General features: G+C 47.7%; 1 protein-coding gene across 1 annotated transcript in view; it reads left to right on the top strand.

Annotated features, from left to right (window-relative positions):
• Positions 1-19,679: 19,679 nt before the first annotated feature.
• GPR50 (G protein-coupled receptor 50) overlaps positions 19,680-19,985 on the top strand; it is a 60,568-nt gene continuing 60,262 nt past the window's right edge. Inside the window, exon 1 of the mRNA XM_014881561.2 lies at positions 19,680-19,952. Coding sequence (XP_014737047.2) covers positions 19,778-19,952 — 175 coding nt within the window. The 5' untranslated portion in view covers positions 19,680-19,777. The remainder of the gene's footprint in view (positions 19,953-19,985) is intronic.

Genomic DNA, 19,985 nt, shown 5'->3' with positions numbered 1-19,985 from the left:
GTAATCTGTGTTCAAAGCACTCTGCAAACATATCATCCTTCCAGGAGATCTATCTCTATGTGCTAAAGCAATATGTGGATGGGGGGGATTTCTCTTTGCCTGTGCTAATGCTCTTGATTGGAGTTGTTCGATGCTAAGAACTCTTCCCTGAATGCCCTTGTGCACCTGAATCCCTAAATTAGGCAGGAGGAAGCAGCACAGCCATACTGGAGCTGACAGCTCTGTATCCTGGCTGGTGAGTAATGCCTCTTATTCTTGGATGTTGCATGGCCTCACAGAAACACCTGTGAAGTAGCTAAGCCAGGGCTTTATGTTAAGCCTAGACCAGGGGTGGCAGGTGACTTCCCCAGGAATGGGGAGCCTGAATATTTTGTGGAGTAGCAAACTGATGCTGTCTTGGGGCTAAGACCTTTCTGGGATGCATAAAAGCAGACATTTGTTTTGTTGAGATGAAAATGCATTAATCATGGTAAAGTGATGCCTGTCCTGTAGCAGTGTCCCCTGACACGGTTGACTTCATGTCTCTGGCTGAATTCAGCAGCCAGGCAAACCACAGCTGGGAGGCCAGCCTTGATGCGGAGCTGGATGTTTTGATGGTGTTTGTAGTTTACTTTAGAGCCCGTGAGCATGCAGTGGTGCTGCTCTGCCTCAGTGCTCCCTGTGGGACACCCGGGGAGCCAGAGTAGCTCCTCTGTGCTAGTGTCACACACCACTGTAGCTGAATCTGTGTGAAGAGGGGAGCAGGTAGGATGCTGTGAGTGATAGAGTTGCTTTTTCTTCCCAGTCCTTCCACTTTCAAAGCTCCCTCAGGTATTTCAAGTCAGAAAAATGCTATTTTTAAAAATATTAATCAAACATGATCTGGTTTTGTTGTAAGAGCTTATAACCTGTAAATATTTTTAACTTTTTATTTGTGAAGCTTAAAATTAGCTTTATTTAGTTTAGAAAATTAATAATACCCATAGCAGAATGATTTGAGCAATTGCTTGAGACAAATGCCTCTTTTCTGCTGCTAATGACTGTGTTATTGCTCTTTTACTGTGTGTTACCTGGCTGTGGTACATGGTCCTGTAAAAGAAGCTTGAGAAAGGTGCAACCAGGGTCAATTTGGTATCCCATTTTCTTACAAAATATGTTGGTTGAGTTTTGTTCTCTTTAGCTTTAGTGCTCAGTCTGGGGATCTTCCTTGGGCTTGGCTTCTGCAGTTGTTTAAAGCATTACTACCTGTAGGTCCTGGCTAGGATTTCTACCCAGTAGCAGGGAGAGCAGAAGGAAACATGCTGGGTCTTCTGTTGCTTTATTTGTTGCTTCATATAGTACCTTAATTTTTGCAAGCTGCTGGGAAGTTTTTCAAACCAAGCTCAGAGATCAAGATGTCAGTAAAACTCTTAAAGAGAACCCTTTCTTCAAAGGATGTCTTTGAAAGTGGAATAGAAGCTGACCAAGTAGAATCATAGAATCTTTGAATTGTTTGGATAGGAAGGGACCTTAAAGATCATCTTGTTCAAACCCACCTGCCATAGGCAGGGCCACGTTCACCTATGAGGTTAGCGTTAGACAGTCTAATTACTCGCTGTCACTTTTGTTCCATTTGTTAGTGATTCCCATCCGAGCTGTCTGGCAAAAAAATCACATAGACCTAGACCATAGACCCGTAGGCTAGACCACATATTTTGAACCTCGAGGGTGACTTGCAGAAGGCTTGCATTGGTTTTGAACATAGAAGGACTTAGCCTTGATTGTTTTCTACTCTTCCCTATGCATGTCTGCTAAGAGGGAGCAAATGAGCCTTTCCCATTTTAGTGCTCTGCTTGGGGAGAATGTAAAGCTCAGCCCTTTGACTTTCTATTACCCATACTTAAAGAAGGCTTATGAAAAAGAAGGAGAGTAACATTTTACACAGGCAGATAGTGATAGGACAAGGAGGAAGTGATTTTAAACTAAAAAGAGTAGGTTTAGATTAGAAGTTAGGAAAAAGTGGTGAGGCACTGGCACAGGTTGCCCATGAGAAGCCGTGAATGCCCCATCCTCTCCCCTGTTCCCTGCCTAGCTCTCTCTCAGTCCAGCACAGCATGTGGTTGGCACATCTGACCCAAAAACTTATTTGTTTTTGTTGAGATGGTGTAACTTGTATTTAAGTTCTGGGAGCAGCCTGGACTGTGTTTTCCCAGTAGTCAGGTGCTTTAGGGAAGACCTTCAGCTTTCATGGGCTGTTGCTCTGTACCAGCTCAGACACCCACTGTTGCTGTTCCCCTGAGATTGTTGTGCTCACAGCAGCATCAGGATGAGGATGGAGGTTAGGGAAGTGCAGGAGCTGCTGCTGACTGAGTGCGTGCTCTCCCAGAATACCCACGGGGCCGAACAGTTGTGATGGAGGTGGGAAACAGGAGCAGGAGGCAGCTGAGGGATGAGCCCACAGGGTCTCTCCCTGTGCCAGGGACCATATGGTGCTGTGTTTCACAGCCAGCCCTGAGCAGTGAGGTTTGGCAGTGACTGTGGATGAAAGGGAAGGGGTGGTCTCAGAAATGTTTGCTGCTGTTTGTGCTCAAGTCTCTTACGAAGGTGATTATTGCCAGTGAAACATGTTAGGCTGTGTTGAGCACACCTCGTGGCAAGGACATGAATAGGCTGCTGTGGGGGCAGATAAGGTGTTAGTGAATGTGTAGGTGGGAAGCACTTTCATATATATTCTCATCTTGCCAAACACAAGGTTCTTGCCCATCGGAGGTGTTCTGGTAGGGTTTCTTTTCCATCTACCCCCTTCCAGGCCATGCTTGGTTGGTGGGGCTGTGCCAGAGTAGGTGGCAGAATCCTGTAGCAAAAGCCTCTCCAGAGCAGAGCTGCAGATCCCTGTGATCTGGAGAAGGATCACCTCTAACCCACAGCCCCAGGGGAGCAAGAACCACCTTATTGCCATGGGTGCTTGGGCAGCCCCCCAGGGTTCTGTGGGGGCAGCCCACCCTGGCAAAGGCTCAGGGTACCCATAGTGGGAGAGGGGATCCTGCCAGAGGAGCTGCTGGTTTGCTAAGAAGCCTTCCCCTAAAAATGGACATTATTATTTTTAATTTTTTATTTGCTTGCTCTGGAATCCTTTGCATTTTCCCCTTAATCCTGGAGAAAAATCAGCAGTGCTCTGTGTGCATGCGACATGGCTGCACACAAACTCCTTTTGTGACTTCTTTCTTTCATGGGAGAGAAACACATTCAGGAAAAGCAGGGTCCTGACAACAGGAATCAAGTGTTTCTAAATATGGACATCCTTTTTTGGACTAAAAAGTCTTTTTGTACCATGCATATTTCCCCTGTTAATCATTTCCTTTTGTTCCTTGCAAACTTGGGTCCTCCAGTGTTATAGAAGGAATTATAGCTGCTCTGTAAACTTTTTGTCATGATCCATGAACTGCCTTGTAGGTTGCACGGATTTGCTGGATTTTCTTTTTAACGTGGTTGGAAAGGCCAGCACTCTAGTGTACTCACCCTAGCTTTCCCTTTTTTTTTAAACAGTCATATTTGGCCTAAACCCGTGTGGAAATATTGGGGATTTTACAGGCCATTGAGCTTTGCCTGGTCCTATTCACTGCTTTTGTGTTGCACTAATTGGCTTGATAAAGAAAGGCCTGGGCTCTGTGGAGTGTTTCTCCTCCAAGGTGAAATGTGAGATGGAGGGGGAAATACTCAGATGTTCACTAGCAGTTATGCTCGCTGGATAATCTGAATGCATCAGAAATGAGCTAGAGCTCAGACAAAGTAGGGGATTAGGAGTCTGAGATGGGCGAGCGGGTGGACATCTGTAGGCCTGCTGTTTAGCTCGTCTGCTGGGGGGAGTTGTGTCTTGATAATGTGGGTTATAGGCGCTGAAAATGAACAGCATGCTGTGGCTCTCTGTAGATACATTCTAAAATAACAATTACTGTTGTTATTTGTGGAGGACCCCACCCTCCTCAGCAGAGCTGTGTGTTCAAGCTCCTCCTCTGACGCTGGAGGGACATGCTCTGGTCTGATGGTACTGTTTGCATGCCCCAACTCTGCCTGCTGCTCTGAGGTTTTGTGGGGAAACCTCATGCATCTCTGTGGCTGGTGATACGCAGCAGATGCTCAGGCCCTTGCTTGCACAGTGCCCCCGTAATTTTGGGCAGGGGCAGCTCTGCAGAGCCCATCAGAAAAGCAAATACATGGAGAAGGAGGAGAACACCCAGCTTGAGGCTTCTGAACCCTTCTCATGTGCAGAGTCCAGTTTTCCCAAAGTTGAGCCCATTGTTACACTGCAGGGCTGCCTCTGCCACCAGCAGCATCTGCTCTGGAGCACTGTCTACTTGGGATGAACTCCTCTTGCTCCATCCCTCTCTCACTCCCTCACCCTCATCCCTGAGGGTGCGAGGTTCATGGCTTCGTTATCAGAATGAGAATGGAGCAGAGTCTTCTTCATTTGATGATGAAATAGGAGTTGAAAAATCGTTCTGCTTTTTCAAAAACGTGATTGGAGAAGGAGCTACAAATATGTTGTGAACGGAACTAACTGAATAGTTGTTTGGTTTGTTTCTTCCCCAAAAAGTAATTTCTTTCCCAGCCTGTCCACATGTGTTCCCTTTTTGCTCCTCCATCTCCAGCACCTTGCTCATGCCTCCATCCTTTCCCTGTGTACCCTGCCTTGGCAGCTTCAATTTTAGCCACAGCTGTACTGTACCCAAACATGGCTGTACACAGCTGGAGCCTCACAATGGTCCCAGCACATATTCACTGCTGCTGGAGCAGCACTGCACCTGCCACAGGTGAGAAGCATCACACTGAGCCAGCCGGCACTGAGAGGTTTCTTGTTCAGGGGAACAGTGTAATTCCCATCCTACTCTGCTTCTGGCAGTGCCATCACTGCTGGACACGATGTCCCAGGGAATTAAAGCAGGACTGAGGAGTGAGTCAGATGCAGCTGTGTCACAGTGTCGCTGAAAGTTCTAACTGAGTAATATGTGGCCATATGTAGTTGCAATGTAGCAATATGTGGTTGTGTGAAAGCCCTGCAAAATTCATAATTTGTGGGGGATGTTCTTGTTTTTCCTGTCAGCTATATGCACACTAATCTGACCCATGAGGCTCTGGGTGCAGTACCAATGGCCAGTGACTCCTGCTATGCTGCCTTGCTTTGTCTTTTTCTGGCAAAACTGGGGTGTTTTTTGCTTGGGGGAGCAGAGCTGAGTCCCAGTAGGCACTGGCAGCATTTCTACGTTTTGTATACTTCTGTGTCCTACTGGGTTGAAATGTTGTCATACGATTTTTCTGGGTAGAAGCTTAGGGAGTTGCTGCCAAGGACAATTTCTTGACACTGCGTGGAGTGTGGGCACACAGGTAAAACAGCTCCTTTGCTAGGGCCAGTGTACCAGGGTTCCTGCTTCTTGGCCCAGCAGCACCTTTTGGCTGGGGGAATGGAGGTCTGGAGAAATAGAACAACACTGCTGTGGTCACCCAAGGGCGCCCTGGAAGCCAAACCTCTGGAAAGCTGGATTCAAAATACTATTTTTTGTCCCAGGATGGGAGGAGACATGTATTTTCCTGAAAAGCAGGGCCAGAAAGGATTTTTTTGTGTGCTGTGGTTAGGAGACATGCCTGATTTTACATGCTAAATGCAGTTAAGCATCGCAGTCTCAATTCTTTCTCCACTGTAATGTAACTTTTCAGAAGTGCTGACAGCACAAAACATTGAAACTGCCCTATACCAGGGGGAGAGCCTGAGGGGCTACCCAAGGGCTTTGGGATCATCCCCCAGGGCAGGGACACAGGGTACCCCGCAGCTTCCTGGGCTGTCAAAGCCTTTCCTTTGAGATGGAGGAAAGCAGGTTTGGAGGAAGCAGCCCTGAGCCTTGTGTCAGTTCCCTGGGTTCAGTGAGGGATGCTTCTGCAAACAGGAGTGCTGGGATTTTGCATTCCCCTCAGCCCTGAAGGAAGCCTAAAGCCTTGGTCAATAATAAGCTTATAAGACAGTAAATCTTGGTAATGAGAAAAACAGAAGACAGCATCTGCTTAACACAATGGCACTGTGCATGGTCTGGTAAACAGCTATTGAAAGGAGATGCCTGTTATCACAGTGGTTACAGATGAATAATCCATGCAGGATTGGTGCATTTCACTTCTCCCAGCCCTTCAGAGCAGCTGCTGGAATCCTGTTGGGGCCAAGCATGGACAGAGGTGACCTGTTGCCCATAAGATTGTCTGCTTACCACAGGTGCAGCAGCCCCTGCCACAAAACCAGAGCCAAGTTGCCATTGTCCTGCATGTATAGAATGAGATGGGACTGCCACAGTGATTGCCTGCTTCTCCTCCTGTGCCCACTCCAATGCCTCCTTGCAATGGCTGCACTGGGATATGTACATACTTTGGAGGGTGCTCTGCTGCAAATAGGAGTTGAAGTAAAAATGGGAAACAGCTTTTTCTCTTGCCTTTGGAGGTGCCAAAATGAGATGGGCTGATGGGCAACAGGTGCCTGGGGCTGAATGAGTTGTGCAGGGCACAGTAGGAAAAAGAGGCTGGGTCTTCACCTGACACTCACTTCACCTGGTGAACCTGGTGCCCATGGGGTGGGAGATGGCAGTGGTCCTGCTCCAGCTGTGTGAAGCCAGGTATGGAGAAGGGGGGAGTTAAGGGGAAGAAATCTACATATAGTGTGCAATGCGTTTATGAATTGGGTCTTTAATAATTTACATTACCAGTTTAATACTTTGAATACAAATTATCTTGCCCATACGCTGTACTGACAAACATAAAAATGGAGTAATCAAAGCTGTAATAGCACTACAGCAAAAATACATAAAATGCCACTAGAAGACTTAGGATAAATTATTGCATGCACACACCAGCTCAATGGCTCCCTGCTACCAAAGGATGCATTGCAATTTCTTCCTCAGACTTTGCATTTGGGCTTGAGAACTGATGCAGTACCAGGAGTACTGCTCAAAATTCTTCTAGGTGGGCAGCATTTAACAAAGAAGAGGAAAGAAAAAAAGGCTCAAACTTATTTGATAAACACTGCAATTTAAATTCTGCTCTGGCATTACATGGGCTGCCAAGAAAATATAGCCCTCTTATTATAGGGAGCCCCCTTCTTCCTCCAGCAGGGTTATTTGTGTGTATTATAAACTACAGTGCTGGCTTGCCATCTTCAGGCAGCTGCCATACACTGCACAGCATCTCTGTGCATTCTTGTCCATCCCTGTGCTGCTTGGGGGTGGTGGGTCCAGCCTGATTCCCAAGGGAGGATGCACCAGGTGACCCAGGCAAAGGACAGCATCAGTCCAGGCAAAACACAAGTTTCACCTCATCCCTGTTCACACCTGAATTTACTCCCTTCTAATGCCTGAGCTCTGAGGGGCTGGAAGAGGTGGGAGAGGATGAAACAGCCCTAGGCCCTTGGTGCTGCCTCTTGGCCAATCTTGGGCTGCAGTTTAGGTACAAGGTAACAGTATGGGAGGCCTTGGGAGCTCGTAGATGCTGCAGATGACTGAGTAGTTTGTTTTTAGCAGTTTGTTTTTAGCAGTCTTTAGGTGCACGTGTGAGTATGTACCAGGCACAGGGTTCTAGAGCAAAAGGAGCTGTTTGCAGAGTAGAGGCGCAAGTTGTGCTCACAGGGAGCAGCTGCATTTGTAAATGTCAGTAGACCTTGTGTTGTACCTTGTAGCAGAGCCCCTGCTTTTAAAAACCAGCCTATTCATTGGTGCCACATCTCCAACACATCCCAGCTATGGGCAATCTTTCACAGAAAGAGCACTTTAAGGCTCCCATTAACACATACTGAATTTCTCAGGGTTACTCCATGCTGTAGTCTAGTCTGTGTTTCTAATACAATCAGTGAAAAATGAGGCTTCTTCCCAAATAAATCATCACCAATGAGGGAAATAGTGATTTTTTTTTTCCCCAGGCCTGAGGCTCTTGCAGTAGCAATGTCTTTCTCCAAAAGGCAGAGAACTCTGGGCAGGCTCATTCTGTGCTGCATGAGCTCACTACCAGTCTCCCACGGATCTAAACCCTTTGCATATGAATGAGTTTTTTCTGCCTTTGCCTCTACCAGGATCTGCTGCTGTCTGTCTCCCTGGGATGTGGTGCCAGCAGCTTGGGAATAGTGCACCCATGGGCTGGGGTTGTCCCTCTTTGTCTCATCCATTATTCTATGCATTGGTGCACCTGCCTCCCACGTACTAAGGGAAGAGGAGTGAATGCCAGTATTTGGTATCCTGTGTCCTGGTAAGGTGGGTGCTCAGGACTGCAAGAAGTGAGAGAGAGAGAAAAAGCATCCTCCTCCTGCCTAGCCTGCTCGTTCCTATGTTCCACCTTGCTCTGCTCCTTGTGTTCCTCCAAAGCCTGGTTTTGCTTGTGAGCAGGGGGTTTTGGAGGAGCCTCACTCTGTCCCCATGCCCTGGGGAGCAACCACAGGTTGCAAAGAGGCAACCAGAGCTTTTCCTGCCGGGACAATGGGACCTGTCTGGGTGGGGAAAGGTACCTATGTGAGTCAGGATGGGGAGAAACAGGTAGGCATCCAGCCCCCACTGGAAGAACTTTTCCTGTTTCTCGTTATTCTGGAGAATAAGGCCCTCACTGATCCTTTTGATCCACAAATAAATTGGATGGATCAAGATCACAATGAGAAATATTCCCATTCTCATCCAGAAGGGATTTTCAGTATAAAAAGGGTTTATGTGACTCATAAACTTTAACATTTATTTCTGCATGTGAGGTAAATATTTCCCCCTCTGCACCTCTAAGCAATGTAATTTTGTTTGAAGCCTCCATTTGTTTAAGTCTGAAGGTGACAATAATTTACCTGTTTTCCCTTCCTGTATTTTCCCAAGCAATGGCATAAGCCAAAATAGAGTGAACTCAGCTCTGGCCGGTTGTCACTTATCAGCTCTGTCCCTCAAATACACTCAGACAAGCTTTGTCCTGGAGTTTATGTTTGGGCACCTTCTGACCTCTAGCTGCTGGTAAATGGCCCTGCATCCTGTTTAGAGGAAGAAATACAGCATACCTGTAATGCAGTATTTCCCACTGCCAGGGCAGGCAGGAAAGAGAAACATAACTTAATCTAACTCCAGATAAATCATGATTTCACAGTGATCTGCCTGCCACAGGCAGTTGAGAGTCCCATCTCATTGGCACTATAACAACACTTGTCATTCAGTGTCCCAGAGACCCACTCGTGGCCAGAGATCACAGATGACTGAGAAGACGTCTGGAGTTGTAAACACCATCAATCTAGAGAAAACAAACACTCCAGGATGCCGATGTCAGATGGGGATGTTTGAAGTCAGTGCTTGTCTCTGCAGAGCACAGGATGGGCACCTGGGCTGCATGGATCCCCAACCTCACACCTCCCCAGGTCTGGTACTACCTGAAGCTCCAGCAAATCCAGGGAGACAAAGTGCTGTCTGTCCTCTTCTCTGGGAGGACTTGGGTCCCCAGATTTTGGAGGCTGTAGCCCCCCATGCAGCCCCCAGCCCTTTGTAGAAAGGGACCAAGGTAGGGGTTAGCTGCTGTGGAGCAGAGGTGTTGGGATGTGGCCTTGAGGCTGGCCACGTGGCTGTGTGCAGCTGCTGGGAGTGCAGCCCCATTCCTGCTGGGTGCCCTTTCCCACCCTCCAACCTGCAGGGCTCTTACTAGACAGGGACACTGGGTTGGGAGATGTGTTCCAGGTTTATTTTGAGTTCCCCACTTACAGGCAGAGACTCTCTGTGGGTAGAGAGCTCCTTGTCCCATGCCAGCTTTTGAAGAAGCTCCCCATCTCATCTTGGGCAATGTGTGTGCAGCACTGGTACCTCACTTGGTGTTCCATCCTTTTTGGTACCTTTAGTGCCTTTCCTGGCTTTGGTGGAGTCACTTTTGATTTACAGCTAGTGCCACATGAAATCTGAAGCAGGTGCTCTCCTTCTGCCCCGCTCCCACCCAGGACTCCCCTGTTCCCCCTGAAGCTCTCAGTGTGGCTCCCTGGGTCTCTGCCTGTCCTCAAGGACATGCTTATGTCCAAGCCTAAATTCAATGCTAACATGCACAGGCTGTTTCTTTACCTATCTGCCTCTTTTTTTTTTCCTTTCCCCCTTTTTTAAAGGAAACTGAATCCAAGGCTGCCATGTAATGATGATAACATTATTGTTAATAGTTATTTCTATTTCCATACTTCCAAGAGGTAGAGAAGAGAGTCCCACTGGGTTAAATACAGCACATGTTATAACAAAAAGACAGACTGAGTGCCAAACAACTTGCAATCTTCTTTTTAATGTAAGGAGTGTAAAATTAAGATTACTATAGCAACATCTTGCCCATGTTGAACACAGATAGGATTTGTTGGTCTTTATAAATATAACATATGAGTGTGTGTATATGTATATATATATAACGTACATATACAAATCCTAAATATCTCTGGCAACCTTTTCTGTAGTTGAATTTATATTTAATTTCAAGCTCTCTTTATCACAGATCTAATTTGCATCCCGCTTTCCTTCAGCAGCCTTGCCTTTTCCTTCAAGCTCTGTTGTGCACACTGCATGCCAGGCTCAAATGCCCACTGCCTGGAGAGAATGCTTGGTCCCTGGCTGGGAGCAAGGACAAACTCTGACTGGGGAAGGTAACCTCATCTACTGGGGAGTTTCATTTTAAGTGTATACGCCCCTGTTAAGCCTTATAACTGACTTAACATCTCCAAATTTGCTTCCTTCAATCAGATTTTAGGAAAGTGGGGTGAATTTGAGACATGCAAATCCTTCCTTTTTCTTCCCATCTCCCTTCTCCTGAGTTATTAGTTCAACTTTCAATGAATTTCCTATGAGGTATGAACCGCAGTTCTCATTTCTTCCCCATGACTGAATAAGACCTGGGCCCAGAAATACCCGCAGGGAGGGCAGAGCATAACCCGGAAAGGCAACAGGAGGATGGGTGCTCCTACAGCTCAGTGTCACTTAAATTCTCTAGGAAAGCAGCAGAAATTCAAGCACTGTTTTGACCTTGTTGCAGAGGTAAGTGCAGTTACTGATAAAGAAGAGCTTTAACATCACCAGACCTGAAGAGAGCTGTCTTTGCTTATGGGCCTACAATCAGGGAGGACGGGAAAACCGGGCACCAAACTTTGCTAAGGAGATTTGAAGGATGCCAGTCTCTACCAAAGAAAGACACACTGGAGGCATACCCTCTTCTCTCAAGGAGCAAGAGGCTTGTTTGTAGCAGCTTGAAGGCTGTGGAGTTGAATGTGCACAGTTGGAGAGCTGGGGTATCCACTGTTTTGAGACCAGAGTGTAATGGACATCTGAGAACAAAAACCGAAAACATCTGCTGGCAGGTCTGGATGGAGTAGCTGGAAAGCAGCCTGGAGTTGCCAGCTGCAGATTTCTGATGCCTATGACTTTGCAGAATTAAATACAAGGAAATAAATTAGCAGCTCTGCCTGCAGGGTCTAGAAGGAAAGCAAAAGGGTGGGGTGAGGTGGGTGAGCAACCCCAGTGGGTCTGTGAGGACGGCAGGAGTGGAAAGGTGAATAAGGGCACAGAGAGGCCCACTTTCAAAGCCCAGCCAGGCAAATGCAATAGCTTTCCTTCAGACAGAACTGCTCTATGAGCAGGAATCAATACCCTCCTGCAGACCCTGCAAAAATGCTGATGGGTTTAAGTGTGCAGAACTGATGCCCAGAGGAGGTTTCTGGGTGGAGCTATTGAAGAGATGGGTGGGACAGGGCAAACACGAGTGATACTTCACATTTACATTGGGTGTTGGTGCGGACCTTACAGTGGCAGGCTGAAGACACGGGGGCAGATGAAGATCAGACCAGGAAATGGGGAGTGGGTTGAAGACCAGTGGAAATTAGTGAGCAGTGATTTTTGTAAGATGGGCACTCAGCTGTTTGCTACAGGGAAGTGGTTCCTTTGCTGAATTGTCCCTGATCCTGGGCCGATCCGTAGGCAGAACAGACTTTGCCACTTCCTTGCCCAAAGGAAGGAGTAAAGGCAGGCTCCAGGGGTCTAGCAGTGCAACTAGGCTGCAAAGCAGGCCCAGGAGGAGTCAGCAAGGTCTGTAGGGCTGGACAAACCATCTTCAAGACCATCAGTTAAAATCCACACACACTTTCTCATCCCATTCTCTGGAATGGGCACCCAGCAGGACAAGAGTCTGTTTATGATGGAAGTTAACCCTGGGCTTCCTCAGGTAAGAGCAGCTGCTGTGCACTGGGTAAACGTTTGTGTGCAACCTCAGCCCAGAGACCTGGTTGCTTGCCTCTTGGAAATGCTGCAGAGCTTTGCATCTGTGCCAGATTGTCCAGTAAAATCAGAGCTTTTAGTGGGAGTACAGCAAGAGCATAGAATAATTTCCATTTCCCCGAAGGATACAGAGTTTCCCATCTATGGGCTGCACATTGCTGATATGTACCAAAGTGATAGCCTGAGGAAAGAAAATCTCTTCACTGGGGAAAAAACTTTGGTTGTGGAGTCAACTGGCTGCAGCACCTCTGTTAACTCCCACCACACTGCCACTGTGGATGGCTGCACTTCTGCAGGGGCAGGTAGGTACCACACGTCCCCCTTGGTTCCACAGCACTTCTGTGCCAGCCACCATCACCTCTCTGCTTTTTGTTAGTCTTGACCTTCCTTCAGGTGTTTTTAAGCAAGCCTGCCACCAAGGCTGTAATAGGGTCTCATGTCCTCCTATTTATGCTCTCACCCAGCAATTTGCACAGGGCTGTCAAGCTCTCTGCGTGTAATTGACAGGGGAAGGCAATCTGCTTCATGAGAGGAAACATCTCCACAGCTGCTGGATCCGAGTGGGCTATTTCCTATAATGAGGATGAAGTAAAACAGGATCTCGCTAATAGCCGTGGATGTAGCTGAGCCCTCATTACTGCAGGTGCAAAGGCACTGCTTGGGACATAATTAAGAGCTCGAGTGTGTCACACTGTCCTTCCTACACTGCTGCCTTATAGCAAGGTGCTTAGTACCAAGTACTCCTGAAGTTTGCTCAAGTCACAATCCAGGCTGCAGGAGGGGCCGCACCAGGAAGGGGAAAGCTGCTTGTCTCCTTTCTTAAGACAGTTGTTTCTCTCCTTGCAGAGGACAACCATGGGAATTTCAGCCTTAGCATTGGAAAGCAACTGCCAATGGCAATGGCTTGTGCCATCCCCAGCTGGAAAAGCAGCTTGGACGTGGTATGGGCAGAATGTTTGCAGGTGGGTGTGCAACCAAATGCAAACGGGGGCTGGGGAGGCAGGGAATGTGAAGGGGAGAGTCCCCAAAGTATCTCAGCAGTTTCCATCTCGCACTGTTCCCCCTGCACAGCCAAAGGATAAACTTAGATCCCTTCTCCACATACAGGGGCTGGTGAACTGGGTAATACCTTGATGTTTCCAAAAGTTCAGGAATCAGGAGGCCTGATTCCTCCAGTTGATCTCTAACTGAGATGAACCCCAGGCTGGAGGAGGGGGAAGTAAGGGGACGGAAAGTGAGGTGAGAGAGGCTGTGAGAGCTGCACTAGGAAAACTGAGAGCAACTCAGCCAGCATCCCTGTAGGTGGTGATATGGGAAACTGTGAGAATAGCAAGATTTTTGTGTGCACAGCATGTTGGGGCAAAAGGGATGGGCTGGAAAGGGAATGGTGAAAGGAGACCTGTAAGGAGCAGGAATGAGTTTGATTTTGGTTTCTACTGGTAGGAAAAGGGACTGGGTGAGGAATCTCAATAAGAAAAATATGAAGTGCTCCTTTTTTTTCCTCCCTTTTTTTCTCCTACTATCCCAAGAGGTTTCTGTGGAAGGGAAAAGCCTGCCTCTACCTCACTTGAGCACACACATTGGGGGATGGTGTGAGGAGAATGAGTGGTCCTTTTTCTGCTTGAGTCAAAGGCAGATCCTGAACACAAATGGGGTGGGGGGGACGGGACTGGTCTGTCATAAGCAAGCTTTCCTCTATTTGCATTGCTTTGATTTGCAGGAGTTTCTTACTTGGACACTAAAACACTTAATTCTTTAGGTTTTGTTAGCTATTAAATATATCAATTAAATCCTTCCCTGAGGGTTTTTTTCCCCTAACAAACCCCACTAGCTGGACCATTTCTATATCTTTCTTTCAGCCATGATTGTCACCTAGGCAGAGTTCTGTGCTACCTCTCAATTGGCATCTGAACATCCTCCCTGAGCAGCCTACACAGCAACCAGGCTGTCTTTGCTGGGACCAGGCCCTCTAATTTGGCATTTTTTTGGGTAGAGTTAAGTAAAGTCACCGAGAAATCCCACATTCTGTCCTAGCATCTTGAGACCTGCAGCAAGACTGGCTCCAGCCATGGGATGCTGCCCAATGTAGCTGCTACAATACCCAGCACGTGTCCCCAGGGATGCAGAGCTGGGTTCAAGGCACTGATGATGCTGCAGAGAAAAGCCTGAGTTTCTTCACACATATTTTTTTGCCAGCAGAGACTGTACAAATCCCATGCATAATTCAGCCACTGCCGTACAAATCATCCCACCAGTAAAAGCCTTTTCAGAAAGTATGATTCAATTGCAACAAACTTTGACCTAAATGTGCTTCAGTCCTGTATGACAGGTTTTAAACTTTAGCCATCACTTCCTTCTGAGAGACAGAGTGAATCTAGGTCAGTCCCCCCCTTGCTTGTTTGTAATGAGGCTAATTCTGATTTCATTCATGTTGCATTCTCAAGTTTGAGATGGGGGAAAAATGGTATATTTGAAAAGGCAAGTCAGCCTCAAAGTCATTCTTCTTAAATCTCATCTTGGAGCAAAGGAAGTGGTTTGATGTTGCATCCCAAGGCAACACTGATGGTGTCATTTATTATTCAGGATGTATAAGGAATACAGTTTTCCTTCTTTCCCTTTTTATTTAGATGGCAGTGTTAAGCAGTTGGGCTGAATGAACGGGCCTGTGTCCGTGGCTTTTGCAGCATTTAACAAAAAGGTCTATTCTGGGTGAGTGGGCTGTACGCACTGCGTTAGGCTGCTGCTCTGGGGACAAAGAGGGGAAGTGGCTGAAACACAAGGTTATTAGTTAATCTGGAGTTTCTAGGCAGGCACAATGACATAAATAGAGCTGCTTGTCTGTTGATCTCTGTGATGGCAGTTCAGGGCAAGCTGCTGCATTTATCTTTTTATTGCTGAAGTAGCCAGTGCTGTTTTGCCCTGGACTAGGATTCTCTCTACGCCATGCACAGTACAGCTGTGTTGCCTCTGCATATATAACTGCACAGTCCAAATGGACGAGAGAAAAGTCTGGGAGAGAGCAATGACTGCTGTATATGTTTGGCTAGAGAACTGCAGGTGGATAATGGGGATTCCCGTGTAGGTAATGATTTGGAAATAACTCTGCCTCCTGGCCACATGCTGGATTTAAGGGCTGAATTGAGATAAGGGGAGGTGTGTGATGGGAGGGGGAGGTGTTTGCCCTTATTTTTGTGTTAATAGTCATGATGCATGGCAGGACTAAATGATTTATTTTAGCTGTTTTTGTCGGCTCAGTGAGTCTTAGACTGTACCAAGGAATGAACCACCACTGTCTGGGCTCTAGATTGGAATCTTAAACAAATAAAACAGACTGTGCTGGAAAGGCAGAAGCTGAAGCACTCCACTGGCTGAGCACTGCATCATTGTGGCATTCAACACCCGTAGGCTACTGGTATCAATATAGGAGGCAGCAGAGACCTCTATACTCTCACCCAGTCTGTTCAGGGATGGAGGAAACCTGCTCTGCCCATCATCAGGAGCAGCCATACAGGGGCTAAAGAGTGTGGAAGTAGTCCATGTGGCAAAGGATTTATCAGCCTCATTTCTGCTTCTGCTTATATGCGTCTCCCAAAGGCCATTACTTGAGTCGAAATGCCCATGTGTTGAGAAATTACAACTTTCATTGCCTGCTGTTTTTGCTAGAAATAAATGAGTACTTGGCTAGGGTGGTGCAGTGGAGAAGAAGTGTTCAGCTTCATTCAGCATCTTTGCCCTGTGTGTGTGGATCTGGGGAACAGAGCAGATGTTAGGTGGAACATGGGCAAGGGAGACAACTGCTTGGGGCCCTCCATGTCAGGAGTGACTATAAAATTGCCCTATCAGTTCACTGGGAGTTATTTTCAGTGAGGAAACCACTAACCTGCCCCGTGGTCCTGGTGGTCCCTGTGGTCCTGGTGCTTGCTTTTGCAAGGATGGAGTTATAGATCAATGTTGGCTTGCCTGCACCCTGTCTGCAACTGAGACAGGCAGCATGGAGGTTCAGAGCATGAGGCTCTGATTTTGTATCTCCTTTCTTTTCATGTCTCCCCTGTCCTTTGAAGTGGGACACCAAGACATCTTTGAATAAGCTTATGTTGGAATTCTGAAATTTCCAGCCTGGTATTCCTGATCCAGTGCTAACCTACCTGTTCCAGCAGGTGCCCAGGGGGGCCACTAATTATTTTGGTAAGTATGAGGAGTTCCCCAGGTGTGGCTAAAGGGAATGGGTATGTCACTGTCAGTAAGCATGCTTAGTCAAAACAGCAAGAAAAATTAGCCTTAAATACATCAAATTCATTATAGCAGTATTTGTAGAGAAAGGCTACTATGTCTGTATATTTGACAAAAGTTAATTATCTCTGTGACAATCAGTGTAGTAGTCATGCTGTCGCTGTGTAGGAGGGGAAAAAATTCTTCATTTATAAGCGATTCATTAAGTAGAATTAAAGCTGTCTCTGAAGACAAAATAATCTTTTTAAAGAGGACTCAAGGTAGCAAGAAGGAAGATTAATGCCTCAGCTATTTTCCAATTATGTAAGCTTCAATTTATTACAGTAGACCTGGATTAACTCTTACTAATCTGTGTGCCCTGGTAGGTAGGGTTGGGAAACAGAGATGTTTTGTACCACTGGACATGCTCAGTGAAGGATGAGAGATGCTCTGCACAGGGCTGCTGTGACAGGCATGGCAGGAGGGTGACAAGCACTGCCCCTCTCAGCCTCCCTGTTAGCAAAGGTGTGACAGTTTTGCACAGGGAGTGTGCATTTATGGTGCTTGAATATTTTGCGCTGATTACATTCTACTCTGTCTTCCTGTTTGCATTCATGTACCTACTCTCCCTAGTATAGTTCAGGTACTGAAAGGTTCTGGTTTCCAACCCTAACTCAGATGTCTTCTCCTGTGATCACATTAATGATCCTTGCACAATCAAATGAGCCTAAATTCTTCTAACACACTGGGGATATTCTCGTTTCAGCGTGATTTATGTCAGCAGTTCTGGTAAAGTGTAATTAAAAAGGTCTCATTGATACCTCTACCTTCATTTTTTTTTCCTTGCCACTGCTTCCTAGAGTGCTTGCCTTATCCTAATTGAAGCAGTGAAGAGTCCATTTAGCAGGAAGGGGGGAGGAAACAGCCTGAAGATCATTCATCTAAATCACTCCAGTGATGAAAACAGGTGCTCACTCCATTTATCATAATTTCTTCTAAGTTTCTTATGGAAGATTATTTGCTGCAACTATGCAGATGCACACATGCCTGGTAGAGCTCTGCAGACCTTCCCATCAAGGGCAGTCACTCCAGGCAGTGGAAAAAGACTGCTTTTTGCAGGTATAAATTACACATCAAAAAAGTGGCCAGATAAAAAGCCCTTTTTATGTTTCTCCAGTTGTATTCATTTCATGAAATGTTACACCCCCTTTACCTCGCACTGCTGTGTGAGCAAAGTTTTTTTAAGTGTGAAGCCAAAGTCTTTTTTGGGTAGCTTTGGTGCTGTTGCCAAGACATTTGTATGTAAAGTTCAGGTCCTTTGAAGTCACATCCCAGTTCTCCACAGCTGAAACACACCTAACAGCATCTCATAAATGGTGCAAAACTGACAGAGAAGAGCAGAGTGAAGGTGAAAGGTGCTGAAAGGATATAAGAGTATCAACTCCATAAGAGTTGACCTTACTCCTGTCTGCAGGCATGTCCTGAACAGAACAACTGAAAGTCCATGAACAAAATTATTTGGTTTACACAGAGAAAATATTTTCAAAATTATTCAGAATTCAGTGCAGAGTGTCAAAAGGAAGCCAAAAGACGCTACCTGTCAAGCCAAAATGCTGTATTTAACAATTCAAGAATCCAGGATTTTTTTTTTCTTTTGTCAAAATTGAGTGCTCTCCAGTCATGGACAAAAGGTAAGAAGATATTTAAAGTGGCTTGGCTCAGCAACATTCTGAATGCAGATGCAGGGCTGACTCTGACCCTGGGCCACCTTGACAGGGCAGATCCTGTTCACTGCTGGTCTCTGCTGTGCCTTGCTGCTGCTTGTACTCTGCTGGTGGGGAATGAGCTAAGACTTTGCTTTTCGCTTTGTTATTGACTCACTCGACCAGGCAGGTGGAAAACCCTCATGATGGATTGTGACACAACCTAAATGTTTGCTTGGACACTTTGACCTGCACACAGAGAGGTGGCTTTGGGGAGAAGCCAGAGGAGGTGGTGCTGGACAGTCTAAGCATGCCCCTGCCCTCTGTCCTGACCATGGCTGATGCTGAGCACCTCTGCTCTGAGTACAGGCTGACAGGGCTGGGGTTGTTCAGCCTGGAGAAGAAAAAGTTTCAGGGACACCTTATAGCACCTTCCAGTTCCCAAAGGCGCTACAAGAGAATTGGAGAACGACTTAAGGGCATAGAGTGATGGAATGAGAGGGAATGGCTTTAAACTGACAGAGGGTGGGTTCAGATTAGATATAAGAAAGAAATTCTTTACTGTTGAGGATGATGAGGCCCTGGCACAGGTTGCCTAGAGCAGGTGTGGATGCTATATCAACTGAAATGTTTGGGACTCTGAGCAACCTGGTGTTCCTGAAGGTGTTCCTTCCCATGGCGTGGGTAATTGGAACTGAATGATCTTTAAAGTCCTTTCCAATTCAAACCATTCCATGGTTCTACAGTATCCCTATTTTCTCTTTTCTGATTTTGTTTTCTGAACAAAGCTGAGAGTTCATGTGGTTGTGGTATTGCAGCCACAGTCTGACCACAGTGATTTGTTGTCTTCTTGCTCGTGCTGGTGTGGAATAAAGCACAGAAGGTGCCTGGAAGCCCCAGCCATGGGGCTGGGCTGCGGGAGCTGGGTATCTCGGCTACCAGAACTGGGTATCTCGGCTGAGTGCTGTTTTCCTGAGGCTGAGAAGCTGAGTGAATGGGCTGCTGAACTTACCTTACTGCTGAGGCTTCTGCAGTGTACACGCTGTAACCGGTAAAAAAGTATTAAACCGAAAGTGAATGGTCTTATTCTGGCATAAGTGGTGAAAAAAGTCCCTGTGGGGATGGGTTTGCCTGAGGGGTGGCTGGCTGGGAGCGGAGCCACGGGGCAGTGGGACGGGGCAGTGGGATGCAAAGACACCGGGAAAAGCTTCAGCGACTCGAGGTGCGAAACTTCGCGTCGTAATCTCTCTCTGCCAGCACCTCTGCCCGAGGGCGGGATGGGGCTCCTAGCGGCGGGCGAGCGTCCCGGCGGCAGCGGAGGCTGGAGGAGTGGCAGTCCCGCCGGGAGGATGGGCAGGGGCTGCGGGGCCGACGTCTCCGAGCGGGGATCTCCGCCCCGCGCTGCCCGGCGCCGCCGCGCGGTGGCGCCATCGGCCTGGAGAGCGCCTCAGTGCCCCCGTCGCGGACCGGGCATCCCCCGCCCGACCCCCCCGCTCCGCCCCGGGCAGGGCGGTGGCACTACCGAGGAGGGGGCGGCGGGCTCGCCCCGGGACGGGCCGGGCCGGGCCGGGTCGGGGGTGAGAGCTGCCATTGGAGCGGAAGGAGGAGGAGAGGCCCTGGCGGTGGCGGGTAGAGGAGCGCATGGAGCGGCCGGGGAGCAACGAGAGCTGCCCAGGCTGCCGGCTGGAGGGGGGCCGGGCGGCGGGAGCCACCACCGGCCTGGCGGCCGTGCTTATCTTCACCATCGTGGTGGATGTGCTGGGCAACGCGCTGGTCATCCTCTCTGTACTGCGGAACAAGAAGCTCCGCAACGCCGGTGAGCGCGAGGCGGGCGCGAGGGGCGGGCGGA

The sequence above is a fragment of the Sturnus vulgaris genome, chromosome 14, assembly GCF_052056855.1.
Source record: "Sturnus vulgaris isolate bStuVul1 chromosome 14, bStuVul1.hap1, whole genome shotgun sequence".
NCBI lineage: Eukaryota > Metazoa > Chordata > Aves > Passeriformes > Sturnidae > Sturnus > Sturnus vulgaris.
The sequence above is the reverse complement of the archived record's forward strand: the minus strand, read 5'-3'. Positions and strand labels throughout refer to the sequence as shown.